At 48.3% G+C, this 18,670-nt stretch overlaps 6 protein-coding genes across 6 annotated transcripts; 3 read left to right on the top strand and 3 right to left on the bottom strand.

Moving 5' to 3' along the window:
- Nucleotides 1–901: 901 nt before the first annotated feature.
- F4817DRAFT_339771 (uncharacterized protein) lies at nucleotides 902–2,749 on the top strand. Its single transcript, XM_049303582.1, has one exon. It carries the CDS (start codon nucleotides 1,116–1,118, stop codon nucleotides 2,679–2,681), a length of 1,566 nt encoding a protein of 521 aa, XP_049158349.1. The 5' UTR covers nucleotides 902–1,115; the 3' UTR covers nucleotides 2,682–2,749.
- Nucleotides 2,750–7,989, bottom strand: F4817DRAFT_339769 (xanthine dehydrogenase). The gene is made up of 8 exons (XM_049303581.1): nucleotides 7,229–7,989; nucleotides 7,012–7,156; nucleotides 6,462–6,959; nucleotides 5,644–6,403; nucleotides 4,111–5,590; nucleotides 3,528–4,056; nucleotides 3,327–3,477; nucleotides 2,750–3,271 (listed from the first exon to the last, which is right to left on the bottom strand). The coding sequence occupies exons 1-8, from the start codon at nucleotides 7,660–7,662 to the stop codon at nucleotides 2,943–2,945; spliced, it is 4,326 nt and encodes a 1,441-aa protein (XP_049158348.1). The 5' UTR covers nucleotides 7,663–7,989; the 3' UTR covers nucleotides 2,750–2,942.
- A 622-nt stretch (nucleotides 7,990–8,611) lies between these two features.
- Nucleotides 8,612–9,822, top strand: F4817DRAFT_359213 (12-oxophytodienoate reductase 1; the record flags this gene model as incomplete). Its single annotated transcript, XM_049306127.1, has 3 exons — nucleotides 8,612–9,065; nucleotides 9,136–9,409; nucleotides 9,468–9,822. The coding sequence occupies 3 exons, from the start codon at nucleotides 8,612–8,614 to the stop codon at nucleotides 9,820–9,822; spliced, it is 1,083 nt and encodes a 360-aa protein (XP_049158347.1).
- A 185-nt stretch (nucleotides 9,823–10,007) lies between these two features.
- Nucleotides 10,008–11,923, bottom strand: F4817DRAFT_339767 (FAD/NAD(P)-binding domain-containing protein). Its single transcript, XM_049303580.1, has 3 exons — nucleotides 11,622–11,923; nucleotides 10,650–11,568; nucleotides 10,008–10,556 (listed from the first exon to the last, which is right to left on the bottom strand). Exons 1-3 carry the CDS (start codon nucleotides 11,685–11,687, stop codon nucleotides 10,141–10,143), a joined length of 1,401 nt encoding a protein of 466 aa, XP_049158346.1. The 5' UTR covers nucleotides 11,688–11,923; the 3' UTR covers nucleotides 10,008–10,140.
- Nucleotides 11,924–12,548: 625 nt separating this feature from the next.
- Nucleotides 12,549–16,000, top strand: F4817DRAFT_125695 (fungal-specific transcription factor domain-containing protein). The gene is made up of 5 exons (XM_049297696.1): nucleotides 12,549–12,884; nucleotides 12,937–14,028; nucleotides 14,090–14,149; nucleotides 14,250–14,511; nucleotides 14,572–16,000. The coding sequence occupies exons 1-5, from the start codon at nucleotides 12,692–12,694 to the stop codon at nucleotides 15,668–15,670; spliced, it is 2,706 nt and encodes a 901-aa protein (XP_049158345.1). The 5' UTR covers nucleotides 12,549–12,691; the 3' UTR covers nucleotides 15,671–16,000.
- On the bottom strand, nucleotides 15,844–18,377 carry F4817DRAFT_125738 (FAD binding domain-containing protein). The gene is made up of 4 exons (XM_049297697.1): nucleotides 18,107–18,377; nucleotides 17,472–17,926; nucleotides 16,387–17,418; nucleotides 15,844–16,318 (listed from the first exon to the last, which is right to left on the bottom strand). The coding sequence occupies exons 1-4, from the start codon at nucleotides 18,271–18,273 to the stop codon at nucleotides 16,017–16,019; spliced, it is 1,956 nt and encodes a 651-aa protein (XP_049158344.1). The 5' UTR covers nucleotides 18,274–18,377; the 3' UTR covers nucleotides 15,844–16,016.
- Between the last annotated feature and the right edge of the window lie 293 nt (nucleotides 18,378–18,670).

Raw genomic sequence — 18,670 nt, 5'->3', positions numbered from 1 at the left:
GCACTTACGCATTATCCAAGTGCCGTTTCATGATAACCCGGCGTATCTTCCTACGAGGCTGTGTTAATAAGGGAAACATGGATTGGCGTTGGTTGGTGTTCTCGGATTGCCTTTCAGGGGCTTTGTTTTTGAAGTTATTCGTAGAGTTTCATGCCGCTCGAGCGAAATCTTTTCAGCCCTCGCAATACGCCCCGATACGCCGATGTCCGGACGGGTCGAATGGCTATAATCTCGCCGAATGCCGCGGTATTGATAAGGAGGAGGCGCAACTCCTTTAACATGGCGGAATCTTTGGACGGCGCTTTATGTTTGCAGATTTACCTGTTTCCCCCCCTCATAGCTCGGGCAGACTCATTTTACCATAGCTACTGATTGTTGCACATGGAAAGGTCACGAGAGAAGGTTGAGGAAACAGCTGAAGAAAAAAATTAAGGGAGGATAAGTGGATTTTTATGCGTACTGCAGAAATATGTTGCCCTAGGTAATGATGCCTGGTAGCTACGGTCGAAGGCGGCTTGTAGCTTCGAGCAAACTTGTACTATTATTATAAGGCATTTGATTTGCGATTGCTAGTTAATTCGATTATGGTTCACCATAGCTTATTGGAATCATACTTGACATGCTAACCCCTACCTAGGTATTTGAGAGACAATACTCTAAAGTTGTTAAATGACGTTCAATAGTTTGCGTAGTTGCTACTATTATTCTTGAAGATTTTTTCAATGACTTCTGGTTATTTGAATTCCCCATCGCGACTTTCCTATGAACCATGCGGTCGTTATATCGATGTGACGGCCTTGAAATAATACATCGGTAGCCGTAAGCTATGTGGATAGTCCGATAAGGAGCAGGAGGTAGGTATCACGTGCCTCATATCTAATTAATATCCAATTGTCATTGTGGAATTTTGCCCGTGTTTATCACCATCGAACTGATTCATTCCCTAGCCTCACCCAGCAACGACATCACATATCTGCGTCTCGATACCCGTTCTCCAGATGCATACGGGGCGAGTAATTTCATGCGGTAGCCATATAATTGTCGTGTCTCTATTCGCAGCATAAAGTCAAGCATCACTATCAGCATGCACCGGCTTTTTAAGACACGGAGAGGAGATGGATATGTCAGACCAGGACAATGGCCCCAAGCGTGGGACAAAACGCAAATTGACTAATGAAGATGGACTTGAACTCGGAAAAGGTTTCAATAAATCATCTACTCTCGTGGGCCGGGAGGCCTCTTCGTCAACGGCAATTGAATGCTCCGTCACTAATAAGGACCGTCCTTCGGGGCCAGTGGTACCTAGAGAACTAAGGGATGACTATTACTACAAAAGGCTTTATACGGAAGACCTGGACTTTCGTCTGCTCGGACAGCACGATTCGGAATTTGAAGCCGTGTTGGAGCGCGGTTCGCATCTCGACTTTAATAACCCTAAGTCAGTCATGCAACTGACCAAGACCCTCCTCAAGCGGGATTTTAGTTTGACAGTCGATTTGCCCACGGACCGACTTTGCCCTCCGGTACCTAATCGGCATAACTATATACTTTGGTTAAAGGACCTTCTTGACTCATCATCCTCGACTCCGTACTTGAACTCTAGCGATCGGGCTCGGCAGGTAACTGGGTTAGACATTGGCACCGGCGCTAGTCTCATCTACCCGCTTCTAGGTTGTGCTCAGCGACCGTCATGGTCATTCGTCGCCACCGACGTTGATGCGAAGTCATTATCTTACGCGCGCAAAAACGTTGAGCTAAACAACCTACAATCCAGAATCCGTGTAGTCGGTCGCACCATCACGGACTGTCTTATCCCCCTGGATGAACTAGGCCTGGAAACCATTAACTTCACCATGGTTAACCCTCCCTTCTACACGTCCGAGGCCGAACTCACAGATCTGGCTAAGCAGAAATCCCGGCCCCCAAATACCGCGTGCACGGGCGCGCCAGTCGAGATGGTGTGCGCCGGGGGCGAGATCGGTTTTATCCAGCGGATGATTGATGAGTCCCTAGTCTTGCGAGAGAGGGTGCAGTGGTATACGTGCATGCTTGGCAAACAGTCAAGCCTGGAAGTGCTTGTAGGCATCCTCAAAGGGCATGGCGTGACTAATTATGCTCTTACGGCATTTGTTCAGGGGAATAAGACGCGCAGGTGGGCTATTGGGTGGAGTTTCGGGAACAGAAGGCCGAGTCTACCGGCCAGTAGGGGTTGTGAGCCCTCGGCTGGGAAAAAGATCTTGCCGGAACCTACAGAGATGACCGTTGTTGTGAGATCTAGTTCGCAAGTCAAACCGGAACAGCTTGAGCGGGCCGTTTGCGATACGATGGAGGGTCTTGACCTGGATTCGTGGAGCTGGAGCAAGCAGTTGTCAAAGGGCGTAGGTTTTGCCAATGGCAATGTTTGGAGTCGAACCTATCGCAGGAAAAAGGCGAGAGAAAGGGGAGATACCGCCGGAGATGAGTCTTCATCGTCCCGTCAAAAGAAGCCGAAGCAAAAGGTGGAACAGGACACGACGCACAGTACGTTTGGTTTCTTATTAACAATACGGGCTTCGGGGGATACGAATGATAGGGGTCAGGTGGCGATCGTGGCCCGCTGGCTTCAGGGGGATGATCATGCAGTTTTCGAGAGTTTCACGGGATTCCTTCGAAATGCTATTCTCTCATCAATCCAAGAGTAATGAGGTATGATACCAAGTCCCAATGTTAGTTGAAGAGCGCCATACACCAATCACGAGTACATCCAGTAAATTCTTGGAACTCGAAGCTATCAAATTGTTGTCCCTAGTATGCTATACCGCCGTATCCTGTTTTTGTACGATAAACGGCCCCTAGTAATGCAATCCATGACCTTCGTATAATATACTACGTGAAAATATGCATCCTTGATGATACTGTGAATCCTACAACCTCCCAAGACCCATCGCGTGCTTGATAATTGTCTAATCCTCGATACGAACGAAGAAGTTCGTCTCTCCTTCTTTCGGGACAACAGCAGCGCGCTTGACAAATTCATCGCCGACAGCTAGGCGCAGTTTTTCCGCTGTTGCTGGGGCGTCAAGAACTAATGGTTCCGTCACGCCGTTCATCTCTCTCGCAGCTTTGACTGCTTCCCTGAGGGCAAAGAATACCGTGGAACCTAAGAAAAGCGGCGGCTCCCCGATACCCTTGCTACTCTGAATGGAGCGCAGATGCTTCCAGCTTATGGCATTTCCTTCCGAGTCGTGCCTCAACATGGACACGTTGAAGATTTGAGGGATATCCGAGAAACCTTATGCTTATGTCAATACGTAACTCCTCCGGAGGGAAAACTCGTTGATACTTACCTGGTATCTTATAAGTCCCAGGTCCCTTCGTGAATATCTCACCTTCTCGCGTCCACAGCGATTCCTCCATGGTAAATAGACCCTGTCCTTGAACGAAGGCCCCTTCGATTTGCCCATAGTCGATTGAAGGGTTGATAGAACGACCAACATCCTAGTTTGCTATTAGACAGAATTTACGGTCTTGGTCCAGTGGCTACTTACCATTATTATGTCCGTTCTTAGGACGGTATGATCACCTGTAAGAAGATCTAATTCGGCCTCCGTGATAGCTACACCCTGAGTGAAATAGTAGTACATCGGAAGGGGGTCTTTATAATTTCCCCATTTATACCCTATCTTGGGCATCTTCCAAAATCCGTTGGCCGCAAGGTTAACTCGGTCTCGGTATGCGGCATGGGCGATCTTTGACATTGGAGCATCCCGTCCGAATTGTTCCCTGTAGGGCGCTAGGCGTTCATTAAGCTGATCGCAAGCATTCTTGACAGCCATGCCATTAAGATCACTGCCCGAAGATGCGGCGGTTGGGGATGGGTTGGCAACTTGGTCGGTCTGGGAGTCTTTATTAAATATTTGGTCTACGCTCACGCCGAGCTCTTCGGCCGCAACCTGACACATCTTGGTGTATAGACCCTGTCCCATCTCGGTGCCTCCGTGGTGAAGGAGGATCGAACCATCTTCGTAGATTCTTACGTATGCGCCAGCTTGATTCAGATGTAGAGCAGTGGCAAAGCTATGATATGATATTAGTTCGTTTTATTACGGGAATAACCATGACATGGCTTACCTGAGTCCGAATTTCGTAGGTATCATACATATCCCTCTCTTCTTATAGCGGTTCCTAGAGTTGAATAATCGGACTTCCTTCTTCCTGTTCTCATAATCTGCATTGGCGCTGAGCTGTTCCAACATGGTTGGGATGTGGAAGTCGACATCGATAGGTTGTAAAAAGGGGGTCAAATCACCTTGCTTATATAGATTTTTGAGCCGAAGCTCGTCGATATCCATATTGAGCCGCTCGGCAATAACACTCATGTATGACTCGGCCAAGTACATCGCTTGCGGTCCGCCAAAGCCTCGGAATGCAGTATTCGATACTGTATTTGTCTTGCACACCCATCCACGTATCCAGGCGTGTGGTATATTGTAGCAATTATCAATGTGGGTACAGGCCCGATCCATGACGGCGCCAGACATGTCTAGAGAATACCCGGCGTTGCAGTAGATATCTGCATCGAAGCATTGGATTATTCCGTTCGCATCCGTGCCGATTTTCCACTTGCATTGCATTGGATTTCTCTGCCCACTAGATGACATATCTGCATCGCGATTTAGCATTATCCTCATGGGACGCCGCTCCTTTTTAGCAGCAAGGGCAACAAGGCATGCTGCTGGTGTGACTCTCGACTCCTTTCCACCATAAGCGCCCCCGAGACGTCGGACCCTCATATTTACGCGACTCATTGGTACGCCAAGTACCTGAGCGACGAAGATCTGGTTCTCTGCTAAGTTCTGAGTGGAAGCATAGACTTCCATGGAACCATCCTCGATATGCGGAATCGCCAATGCGGAAATGGTTTCCAGGTAGAAATGCTCTTGGCCGCCTAGTTTCGTCAACCCCTCGAAGATGTGCTCGCATTTGGCGAATTCGTCATCCAGAGGCCCCTGAATAGCTGCCCCCTTTTTCAACTGCTTTCCATGCTCAAAATAGCTCTGGGCTTTGATAGCTTGGCTAATGGTAATTATCGCCGGCAATACCTCGTAGGTTACCCTGACTTTGGCGGCGGCAGCTTGAGCTTGCAACGCCGTCTCGGCGTAGACTAGACCTATTGTCTGGCCGTGAGAATGAACTTCGTCTACCGCAAATAGGGGCTCGTCTACTCGGATTGGTCCCCATGTATTGTTTTCTCTCGATAAACTGTCCTTGTCAAGATAACCTACAACTCCTGGCATTTCAAGCGCAGGGCTCCAGTCAATGTCGAGTATCTTTGCATGTGCCTTTGTTGATAAGACGAGAGCGCAATACAACTCATTGTTTTGCCGGGGCATGTCGTCGATGTATTCTGCCTCGCCGGTGCAGTGCTTCAAGGCCGAAAGATGCGGTATTTCTTTACCCACCACATTGGTGCCTGAAGTAACAACGTGGTCGCGAGTCCCAGAAGATATCCCCCGGTGTATCTCTTGAATAGCATCACTTTTGATTTCGGCAAGACCTAATTCTGCAATACTCTCCTGCCAGAAACGGAAAAATAGTGACAAGGTGAGAACTGTTGGAGTTGTTAGCAAATAGGGGCCATGGAACTAAGTATCCGAGACCTACCCTTCCTATACTGAGCCATTCCACCTGGTACGCCAAATGCCAAATCAAAGTCCTGCAAGAGAGCGTGAAGAGCTTCTTCACGCGTGCTACTCTCTGCCCATTGCTTCCCTATCACAGCCTTCTGGGCCGCAGCCGCGACTGTGGTAGTTGGTGCCATGCCTCCATACGCGAATATCGCCTGTTCGACAAGTCCTTTCTGACTCACACGTACTCGGAAACCAGCAGTCACAATCGCGATATCATCATCCCTTCTCTTTGCTTGCTTATATGCCTTTGTTACCTCTAACGTCTCTGGTGGTGGTAGTGGAATCTTGATGTGTGTGATTATACCGTTGGGAGGCAACTGGGTTGTCCGGTACTTAATGAAGAACGTCGAAAGTGGTATGTCATAGGGGCCCTTTCCCTTAGATCTTATGGTGATTACAGATCCTGCTGCTAGTAGTGCCGGGGCAGCATCTGAGATGGGACTTGCAGTCGCCAAATTCCCAGCCAGACTGGCAACGTTCCGAATTTGACGGCCTGCAAAGTATCGAAGCTGTTTTCTAAGTGCCTCAAGTGCGCTTGCTCTAGCACCAAGCTTTATAAATAATGTGGCACATAGGTCTTCTACCTTGGTCAGCGGCATATTACCTGGGATAGATACTTCCGAAAGGCTCTTGAGATCAGCATCACTACTAGGTCCCTTGAAGCTGTTAAGCTCTTTGATGTCCGACGCGTAGACGCATACCCGATATTCGGACTTCTTAAAGCGAACCTCGATCTATTTCCACGTAAGAAACGCCTAGAACAGTGGGACGTGAACGTATATATGACCTTACCTGTGTCTCGCTAGCGCCTCCCACGATTTTGGCAGAGGGCCAAGCATCTTTTAGTTCCATCAGTTGCTCTAGAGTTGTAGGTTTGAACCAAATCTTTCTCCCATCTCCATAACAGATAGGCCGTTCTTCATATTTCCAGAGAGCTGGCGGGAATATGATTTCTGCTGTAGGGTTGTATGGTATAAACGAGAAAGACGATGTCGTAGGTTTACCTGAACCTACAGAGGTTGCTCGTGTATTAACAGATTCCTGAGAGGATGCTCTGTCGGCACTACTCCCAGATGAAGACGTCGACGGGTCGCGGCAGCAGCCCCCCGGACGCCCGCAAGAGCCGCTGGACGAAGAACCGCACCCACTTCCATTTGCTGGTGTTTGCAGAAGACCATCGTCATCCTCGTGAGCACTTAAGGGGGAGGGATTGTTCTCTTCGATTAATTCGCCTTTTAAATCCTCCAAAATAAACGTCTTGGCAGCCTCGAGAATTGGTTTGTAGCCTGTCTGAATAAGTTGAGTATAACATTGAAGCACGAGTATAGAAGCGGACACATACGCATCTACAAAGATTTCCATCTAAATGGCCTTGTAGCTCAACATCTGAAGCTGAAAGCCGGAACTTTCCGTTTTGATATGAATTTCTAACGAGTGCATACAGACTCATTACTATTCCAGGGGTACAAAATCCGCACTGAGAACCACTACATAGCGGCAGCCCTAGTATTAGAATAGTGGTGGATAGGTCGAAGCTATACGACAGGCTAATAACTTACTGCATCTTTGCTACCCGTTCTTGTAAAGGATGCGGGCGATCAACGGTGCCCAAGCCCTCGATAGTAATCAGACTTTTTCCATCGACGCCGACCAAGGGGAAAAGGCAAGCATTCACAGCATTGTGCCTTAACCGTCTGCCTTCTTCAACGGTCTGGAGGACAACAGTACAGGCACCACATCCACCTTCGCCACATCCAAGCTTGGTTCCTTTTAAGTTGCCCTGGGCTCGGATCCAGTCGAGGAGAACCCAATCAGGGTTAGGATTCGAAACCGTAACTCGACGGCCGTTGACGAAAAAACATAACTCGGAGGTGGTATATGTTGACTGTATTAGAGGCGTGAGAGCTTCGGCAGCAGACGGGGCGCGAACATCCTGTGGCACGAATGGCAGCCCGGTTATAGGCGGCTTCGGGAGTATATCAGCTGCTGCCATAGTTTCACGAGAGCTAATAGAGGGCGAGGGTATTGGTAGACGGTGATAATATGAATCTTGAAGATTATCCTCTTGTCCTGGCTACCTTAGGTATTCATCTTATTCGGAGTAGCTATGTACAGACATGGCTGATAGCTATCAGAATATCTCTGGTGCGTTTGGGCTATCGTACAAGGTAGAAGTAACATAGCTACGGTTTAGTATGTCATTCATTGCCATCCCCCACTCTGATCGGGCATAAGTTTCGGGCATAAAGATCCCAGGTGGTGAGCTCTGGTGTGTGCTCTAGGGGCAAATGTAAGCATAATCCATCGCCCTATAAACATGAATGATTTAATGTTATTATAAATGCACCGTACGACCTACCAACACGTTGGGCACATAAGTTGCCTACTTGCATACTCACATGTATTTTATATGCCTATACCTTCTTTACGTACGTAAGGTATATATCTGTACCTGTCCATATACGTGGCGACCACCCCTGACTCCCCCATTCATACACATAACATAAATGTACTTACCCCACCAAGGATCATACTTCGAGTATTACCAACCCCACTGTTGCCCGACATCAAGCTCCCGTGAAGCTATCCCCACTTACGACCAGGCGTTGAATGGTGGATTATGTTGGTTTGGGCCGTTAGTGTAGATAGTTAATCTGCGCTCTAAAGGATAACTGAGAACAATATCATGCAATAATTAACCTCCGTACATTCTCATATTTCTTGGTTTTTGGCTGCGTAAAAGCTCTTAGAAAGTCACACTTGACGAGCTTCTTCAAAGCGCACATCTCCTGAGAATCGCTAACGACCATTAAATTCCTACATACGAGAATACTAGAATGTCTCAAAAATATGCGCCGTTGAAGGACACAAAGCTGTTTACCCCTATCAAGTTGGGAAATTATGAACTTCAACATCGCATCGCCCTGGCGCCATGTACTCGCATGCGAGGGATCAAGGAGAGCGATGGCATATACGTTCCCGGTGATCTAATGGCGGAATACTACGGTCAGCGCGCTACAAAGGGTGGACTTCTGATTTCTGAGGCTACCGATATCTCCCACTATGCTGGGGGGTATCCAGGCATCCCTGGCATTTTTACTTCTTCTCAGATTGAGGGTTGGAAGAAAGTTACCAACGCTGTCCATGCTAAGGGAGGGTACATTTTCTTGCAGATCTGGCACACGGGCCGGGCCTCTCCCCCTTCATTTATTGGTGGGAGGGCACCAGTAAGCTCCAGCAGTCGCCCCATGGAGGGTTCTTGGTTAGAAGGGACGTCCTGCGCTTCCAGTCCCCCAAAGCCCCTGACGGTAGATGAGATCCAGACTATTGTTCAAGATTTTGCAGGGGCCGCGAAGCGAGCCGTAGAAGCAGGCTTCGACGGCGTGGAAATTCATGGTACGTGAAAGGGAGAGGAAATTCCCGATAGTCGTTGGCATTTGATTAACCAAGTTATCATGGACTATAGGCGCCAACGGTTATCTGTTGGAACAATTTCTTCACGACAACATCAACGATAGGACCGATGAATATGGCGGATCCATTGAAAAGCGATGCAAATTCCCCCTGGATGTCTTGAGAGCTGTTTGCGACGCAATAGGTTCTGACAAGGTGGGAATACGACTGAGCCCTTGGAACTACTTCCAATCTACCAGGGACAGTAATAGATTAGAACACTGGTCTTATCTATGCGAACAAATTGTAAATTTGCCTGCGAGTCAAAGGCCGGTTTACGTTCATATGTAAGAGAAAATGGACAATGCCATTATATCCCGAGTGGCTCACTGACATTTATCGTAGGGTCGAGGCGCGGTTCGATGAGGTTTTAGACGAGCAGAAAAAGGTTGAGTCTCTTACTCAAACCGACAAAGAGCCCACCGTCTCGCTGTTACCATTCAGGAACATCCTTCAACGGGGTGGTGTCGTATTTTTCAGCGCAGGATGCTTCAACTGGGAAAACTCCGTCCCGAAGCTGGAGTCCGGTGCCACTGATGTCGTTTGCTTCGGAAGGTGGTTCATCGGGAACCCCGACCTGCCGCAAAGGCTCGCGGACGGAATCCCACTAACTAAATATGACCGTTCGACCTTCTACTTTACGGTGCCTCCTGAGAAGGGATACACGGATTACCCCATCTACGCGGCAGAGACGGCTTAATGTTTTAATCGCCTGTAAGATTTAGCTAGCCACATATGCACTCTGAGTGTTGGAAAATCTTCATTTAGACATAGAGCATACTTCATAGGAAATTTATATTTTCTTGCACTCTAGGCGTGTCACTATGCTATCATTCTCATCTTAGATTTCACACTTATCTTATAGAGATAAAATCTCCACTAAAAATACCCCTTAGGTACGGTGTCTTAGGATTGACTTTGAGAGTTTGGGTTGGACGAGGAAGATGAATAGGAGAAAAAAAAAAAAAGAAGGATAATTTAAGAGGGTTGATTCATGATAGTGATAATACCAAGTAAGCTATAGTAGCGGGCGCGCCTGGTTTTCCCTTCGTGTCTGATCCCATTTGCGCTCCACAGCCGTCTCTATGTCATACGGTAAAAGCCAACCTCCTACGCCATAATACCTCCAAGGTAATGGATCATCCCCCGATTCTGACCGTGGTTGCGTGATAACCTCCGGATTTTTGAATAACTCTTCATCAATCCGCCCAAACATTTCGAGTCTCCTGTCTCTTTCTCTCTGTTCTTCGCCATCGTGGAGGTGGTACATGTACTGTTGGAAATTACCCCTTTCAACTACCCTCTCGGTCCTCTCTTTTCGGCACTCTTCGTACACTTTAAGTGCGTATAACTTTTGCTCGCGAGACTTGTTAGTCAGCTTTGCAAGGCAGAGACCCAAGGCCGCTCCGTCTTCTAGTGCCATGCCGCAACCGCCTAGTAGAGGGTTGTTAGTAAATGAGTAAAGTATATCTGAACATTGAGACTTCATAGTATGGAAATCGGGGAATGTTATAAGATGCAACTCACTAGCGAGGTACGGCAGTGTTGCGTGGACAGCATCCCCTAGCAGTGTAAATGTCCCCGATTCATGTGTCCATTGTTCCAAAGTAGGTCGTATGCAGAGCTTCCACTTCTGAACAGATTGACACAGACTTAAGATCTTGCCTATTACGGGGTCCCAGTCTTTGTATAGTGCTTGCATCTCTTCTACGTTCCCATCCACAGTCATGGCAGCTGCAGGCATATCGTCCGGGACTAACAGGACCATATTGAATAATTCCCCGCCCCTAAGGACATAGTTTACCGCGTGCGCATCGGGCCCTATCCAATAGTTGACTTGAGGATTTTGGATAAAGTGTCGTAATTCAGGATCTGCCAGCATATCTTTGGTATTGATGAGGAGCCTATAGGCAAGGTCACCTGTTGGTAAAGGGGGATCTGGCTTGCCGAGAAGAACCTCGCGCAGCCGAGATGAGATGCCATCTGCGCCGACGATGAGATCTGCGGACATAATCCTACCGTCGCTTAACACTGCGCTTGCCGTTAATCCATCCGTGGCATATTCGATCGTCTGGACTCTCGATCTCACGCGAATATCAGCTCCGAGCTCGACAGCCCGATCGAGGAGGCAACGGTGTAAGTTAGCTCTATGGAAATCCCAGAAAGGGGTACCCAGAGCCTTCTCATAAGCATGGAGGTCCATTCTTGATAATCTATTACCCTTCCAGCCGATCATATTTGCGTACCGAGGCTTCGTCGCATGCTTGACAAGCTCATCTTCGAGTCCCCAAGAAATTAATATTCTCGATGAATTAGGCAAGACCTGAATACCGGCACCTATTTCGCCAATCTCAGATGCGCTTTCAAGTACGGTCACGCGATGTCCTGCTAGAAGTATAGAAATAGCTGCGCCAAGACCGCCGAGCCCGGCACCTACGATTATAATCTGTAATGAAGCTCAATAAATTGAACGGGTTTATAAGTTCGTGATCCACTTACATCAAGTTGGCTCGACGCGTCTCTCTCAACTTTCTGCCATACCTTTGGGTGAAATCTGGGAGCCATTTTCAAATCCGATATTACCAGGACGGTAAATTTGACCTTATTACTTAAGTTTAAAGGGGGAATAGTAAATCAATAAGTAACGGCATAATACATCTTTTGTACAACTACTTACTTATCATAGATAAAAATGAAGAGATTCCACAACAGTCCTGTAAGACATGACAGGTATGTATATAGAGGGATCGTGGCATTCCGCCCTTGGCGTGCATCCATGTGTCACTTCTTCGGTGATCCGGGTTACAATGTAATGCCTACGTCTTCACGGCGAGTCATTGTTATCATGTATGCACACGTACGCTATTGCATATGTAGGTAGGTAGGTACATGGTAGTATCATACCTCGGTTACATATCTGGAAAGGATTTATTGTGAATTGGGTAAATCAAGCTTATACTCATCAGACTTACGTATTCTTACTTTAGATATCTCTATCGGGTAACTATATGCACCTTAGATATTTCCGAAGTACATATCTATGCCTAAGGTTCGTAGAGTTGTACCTATGCGGAACACCCATCAGCTTATCTCCAGCCAACACCGTAAAATGGTTCTGCTTATGGCAACCCCCACTCTTGGTAGTAACATATCACTTGTAGGAGATAGCAAAGGTGGGGGAATATGTAGGTACGTCGAGAATGAGGCAGTTGTTGTCGGCATTGATTCGAACAAGGGGTACATTCAGCTTGCTTACCATCGTACCGACATAGCTGAAGTGTAAATTTGATGATTGCACAGCTCTTGGCGGAAACATTGTGTGTTCACTCTCTACCCTATGTCCTATGTCAGCAAGAGCCTCAACCCGTGAAGAATTAATACTAAGGCCATTGAAACATACACACTCCTCTCCCCTCTTTTCTTTCTGTCTCTCTTCCCTCCGCTAAAATCCATTGGGAGGATAAGAATGGGGTTTTTTCGTCTTCCGAGACGATCCACATGACAAGACTCCTTGAAAGTGGTGAATGTCAACTGGTTGAGTTTGCTAGGTTATTGCGAGGCTGGGCAGTATGCAGCGAGCTAAGCGTAATAGAACTCGGGAGGGTGACGGTAGCACCAGGCGATCGTTTACTTGCACCTATGACGGTTGCGGTAAATCTTTCTCGCGGTCTGAGCACCTCCATCGTCATCAAAAGAACCATACCGATGGGGATGCAACCTGTCCGCGGTGCCGCGCCCACTTCAAGCGCCAGGACCTTCTAGGTGAGAACCCCATCGCCGTCTCAGATCTACGGGGGTTAACACGGCCGTGTAGAAAGACATATCAACCGGCATAAACAGAAGGATGAAGAAGCTGGAGGCGCAGGCGTCGGAACGTTGAATACACGCAAGCGTATGTGGAAAAACCATGACGGGCAGATCGTCCAGAAGAAGCCAGTAGAACAGAACACGTCCTGTGGTAGCAGTAGCAGTAGTAGTGTGGGAGCGCCGTTCGTGCCCCAGGTAGAAGGTCCCATTTCACCTCCTGTATCGACTCATAACTCAGACCACCAAAGCGACAACGATCCCGCGGCACATACGGCTTTTACCCATAGCCATAGTCATAGCCTTTTACCAGATTACGCGATTGCGACGGGGCAGTTCGACTCTCATGGTAATAGCGGATATTGGATTGCGCCCGAGACATCACAATCACAGCCTCCTTTCTTCGACATAAACTACGATGAAGTATTCCAGCCGGACACGGCAAGTTCGTTTAACATGCCCTATACGACACAAGTAAATTATGATTGGCTTTTTAGTCTAGATAGCAATGTCCCGAGCGCTACCGTCTCGCATACCCCGTATGTTCCTACTACGCCCCTGGCTATGTACTCCGGCGTTCAACATCATGCACCTGTGAGCTCAAGTCAAGACAACTTCTCTCCAGGTGTTAGGACATATGGCGGGGGGATGACCGAGACCTCATTGACACCCATGGAATCTCTCGACTGTATACCTTCTGGAGGGAGTACCCAAGATTCGATTAGTCCTAGTTCTTCAGATAGAACTGCTGTTAGCCTCTCGCCGGTACCGAAGCAAGCCCATCGGGGACCCAGTGGCTTTGGTGAAGCAGAATTCGAGCGACCCCTGGCTACTCTTCAACCGCCGAACCGTCTACCGTATATAGACGACTACACCTATAGCCAGATTTTAGAGACGGTTAAGGCCGCAAGACCGTTAGCACCCAGTGGCTCCCTTCTCGACGTCAACCATCCGCTGATGTCACAGATTTCGTTGCAAACCTACTTGGACCTATACTTTAGCAGGTTCAATACTGCATATCCGTTAATACACCTAGCCACCTTTGAACCAAGCCAAAATGAGTCATTATTACTTATGTCCATGATTCTACTCGGGGCTACCTGTGAGTGATTTTTGTGTTCTTCCTATATGAATGGTAAGGCATTGCTAATTCCCACTATTAGACTCCGAGAAAGAGGCACACCAATTTGCCGTCTGCATACACGATGTAATTCGTCCGGCGAGTAAGTATTCCCATAAAATTTTGTCATAGTCAGCGAACAGGAACTCCTGTCTCTTAAGCTTATTGAGAGACTACACTATCACGACTCTAACCTTGAATAGTATTTTCTCACGCGAGCTTCAACCCTAAACCAGACCTCTGGATGCTTCAGACAATCCTGCTAGTCGAATGTTTCGGAAAGAGCAGAGCAGGCCAGAAACAACACGATATGAGCCACTTATTTCACGGGATGTTGATTAACCTGATCAGGCGGTCTGACTGCCAGTCTGTCCGGCCAGTTCGCCCACACGAAGACAATGATAAGGGTAACTTGATCGATGACTATGGCTGGAGACGATGGGTAGAGGCTGAGGAGAAGAAAAGGTTAATATCTTGCAAACCTCAGTGTTCATTCATGATGATTATTAACATAGAAATATCCAGGCTGGCTCTTCTATGCTTCATGTGGGATACCCAACACGCCGTCCTATTCTGCCAATCTCTCTGCATGTCAGCCTTCGAGCTCCGGGTCCCTCTACCCTGCAACCAAGCATTATGGGAGGCATCCACAGCCGCCGAATGGTCGCGCCTCTCACTCTCCACAGCCCCTGAGCCGATGTACCTCCTCGCACTGAAGTCTTACATCACGCGCGACACGCATCGTTGCCCTCGACTGAACGGCTTATCAAGAATCTTCATCTTCCACGGTTTAATGTCCATTTTCTGGGACATGCGGCGGCGGGACCAGACCAGTCTCGGCGTCATCTCTGCGCAGGGCGGCCGGTGGCAGAGTCGTCTTGGAGACGCTTACCACGAGTGGAAAGTAGACTTTGACAACTTCTGTCTGCGCCTATCGGACCTCACGTTTGCGGAGATAAGAAAGGGCACCGTCCCCGAAAATGCAAAAGTCGAACTCGACGTCTGGCGTACCGCGTATGTGGCTGTATACCATGCAGCTCATACGCTTCTACACTCGGAATTCCTCGACATACAAATATTTGCTGGCGCACGACATATCCTCGGGCGGTCCGTCCAACGGACCGACTTTATCCGCTCAGAAAAGGTCGTGAAACGATGGGCTATGAGCCATACGATCCCAGGATCTGACAATGCTGACGGATCTACGAGCGCGGTGGCAGCAGTTTGGCACGCGGCACAATTACTCCAAAGTGCATCACAGACGCTCGTCGATTTCGATTCCATGGGCCTGTTCCACGTACCATGGTGTCTTTACTTAGCCACCTTAACGGTATGGACATTTCACCACACCGGCGCCAAGGGGCTTGGTTCCGGTCCCGAGGATGATAGCGAACTAGTGTGGGATGCTCAAGCAGAGATGCGGATGCTTCTAGACTCGATGGTAGAAGCGGGGATTCATGGTTTACCCGAAATACAGGGGCTGAAGCGAACTAGCGGTTTGGTGTGGGTTATGGCAGAGGTATTGAGTAAAGTTCGCTGGGGAATCGTGCATGCCGGCGTCACCGTGCTTAAAGGCTTGATCCCGTGGAGGTTAATAGGGCAGTTTGATGATACTACTGTCTGAGTGCATGTGCTTCGATATGGACGCACGATACAAAGAAGAAGAAGAAACGCCAAAGCTGTTCGTCGTGAGACAAGGGTCTAGTCGGAAGTCAAAATTCTACGGCGAGAATATCTATCTACACTATGATGAGTGGTTCGAAACACAATTAGGGGGGCCTCGTGAGGACGACTACCTACTTCAAGGAAAAGGGATGTGTGAATTAAGAGTGCATGTAACCCGCGGATGCCACCAATGTGAAGTATACCGTACAACTTGCCGAAATGCTGATAAAAATGAAACCATAGACAATGTCACGCAGGCATTTTGCTCCTCAACCCCCCCTCCTTATTATGCTCGTAGCTTAACATTACCTCGCTTTCTCGTCAGGAACCTTAAGGAATCCGTCGTAGTAAGAATTGAGCCAATCGGCTGCCGTCGAACCAGCGTTAACACCTAGCGAATCCCACCTGCTAATCGATCCTACGTAGCCATCAGGTCGTAGGATCACGATAGAGACCTCATCTTTCTGCAGAGTTCCTACCCACTTGCTCGTACACGTCTGTCTGCGCGTGTCTAAGTACGGCACATTGTCCAGGTAAAATGTCCATGCACTTCGAGCGAAGAGAGGGGGCAGATCTTGGATCTCAACTCTAGCTTTCTCCATAGTCGCTGCATTAGAGGTTAGCTTAAATGGATTGACCTTGGAGAATACACATATGTAAGGGGTTTCTTCTTACTGATAAGTGCAAACGTGGTGAGTTCGCTCACGCTCGTGTATCTTTCCGAACGTATATAAACGTCCTCGGAAGTGGGTGTTCGTGGCTTTTCCAAATAGCTGGCCGCGGCGGCTTGACTCAGTTTCCTAAACAATGAGTCCTGCCTTGTCAATCCATTGCAGAAGGTCTGGAGGAACGGCATGCTATTGTGGATATCTGGCACAAAGAAGTACACCCTAAATTGGCCCAACATGGGAATGTCAAGCTGGACATCGATCGGATTCGCATCGATATATCGTGTTACCTTAGCAGGCGGAACGAGACATCCCGGCCTCAGCTCGCCTCCACTGCGCTTGGACGGATGGTTAAGTACGTTGTGGTCGTACTCGACACCGACTCCTGAGATAAATCGCACGTTCGTGCGGAAGTTCTCAGCTAAGGCCTTGGCGTCACCACCGGCCATTTTATTAGCGTGCTCATAATCGAAGTTGATGAGGTCGTGCGCAATCTTTCTACGCTCCATCTCGTATGATTCGAGTAGAACCGGCTTAGCTAAACCTCTCGAGCTGAGGTTCAATTTCCACGCAAGGTTCCAGCTGTCGTGCATACTGGTGTTCATACCCTGTGCAGCCTTGGGTGAATGCGTATGACTTGCATCTCCGGCAATGAAAGCCTGCAGATGCGGATCGGTGAATTTATTTGCTATTCGCTGTCCGATCTGATAATTGCCGAACCATTCCACGGTACGCCATTCAACCGAGTACGGCGCCAAGATTTGCTTGGCACGCTGCATGACGAACTCTTGTCCGAGTTCTCGTAAGTTACCGGTCTCGGTGTCCGGTTTGATCTCGACGTAGAATCGAGTAGTGCCCCGTTCCCGCGGGACAATAAGTATGGAACCGTGCACCTCACTATAGACGACCGTCTTGGACCAGAGGTCCGGAAAGTCCGAGATGAGTTCTCCATCGAGTACAGCCCACACAGATTCATGAGATTTGCCTACTGAATATGTGTCTGGTATGCAGGTTCGCACCTTAGATCGGGCGCCATCGCCTAATGAAGTCAGCCAGGGGTATCTGAAATATGTAGACTCGTTTGTAACTTACATCCGACTATGTATTTGGATAATGTCGTCTCCTTTTCCCCGGTGCTCGTGGTCTTACACTCAATCTCTAATAAGCCCGTGTCATCCTCTTGTCGTTTAAAAGATTGAAATTGATGACTGCGCTTCACTTGGACACCTCGCTTTACGAGATCCTCTATGAAGACCCCTTCCACAACCCCCTGATGAACTAGGAGGATATAGTCATCGAGAAGGTCAACAACTAGTGCCGGATAATGGATCTCACGACCCAGGCGTCTTAATCGGCGGTTTGCAGTAGCTTCCCAGAAGCATATATCATACACCTTAGCGCCTCTCATCAGTAGGCCATCTGCGAGTCTGAGTTGACGCAAGGTCTCTATCGTCTTGGGTTGTAACCCATCAGCACGACCAGCTTGAGTCTGATCGGGCCTCTCATCTATGACTTCGACACTGATGCCGAATCTAGCTAGTAAAGTACTGCATGGTTTGGATGTAAGCGTGGGCGTTAGGGAGGATGTTTAGGGACGAAGACGATGACGATGGCGACCATAACGGTCTTACTCTTTTCTCTCTCTCTTTTCATTCTATAACTATAGACTACGGATGGAAAAGAAGAAGAAGAAAAAGAAAGAAAAACAGGAATAAAATGGAACTTACGCCAACATCAAGCCGGTAGGCCCAGCTCCGACGACGCAGACTTCGGAGCTGTGTCGTGAGCCGTTGGTTTCACGGCGCTTGGCTGGACCATGGCCTTTAAGTTCGCCATTGGTGCTGCCGTTGGTGTCGCCGTTCTGTCGCACACCGTCTACCTCATCTACGAGCATGGCGCCGGTTTCAATTCCCTAGACAATATTTATTTCATGCGAGTACGTTAAAGGCTTCTACCAGAGCACAATAAATAGCAAGGTGGCTTGCTTTGAGGTAGCAAAGAGTAACGAGGCGGCGTTTGGGGGGGAAGTGGTGGTGGTGGGTCGTTGACGGTTGGTCCGATCAGTAAGATGTATTGATTTCACCGGTTGATTGATTTGATGAATGGGGATGGGTGAGTCGAGTTTGAGTCCCAATGGAGACTGTGTATTACCGGCGAACAGCGTTCCGTCTGGTGACTTTTTGAAAGCCAAGGTAAGATCTAGTAGGTCTGGTAGGCCAAAGGAACGAATGAGCTCACTTCAGTCCTTCACTTGAGTTAGATAAAGTTATAAAAGTTATAAAATGTTAATT

Source organism: Daldinia loculata (assembly GCF_022478755.1).
Source record: "Daldinia loculata strain CBS 113971 unplaced genomic scaffold F4817scaffold_29, whole genome shotgun sequence".
Classification (NCBI taxonomy): Eukaryota; Fungi; Ascomycota; class Sordariomycetes; order Xylariales; family Hypoxylaceae; genus Daldinia; species Daldinia loculata.
The sequence above is the reverse complement of the archived record's forward strand: the minus strand, read 5'-3'. Positions and strand labels throughout refer to the sequence as shown.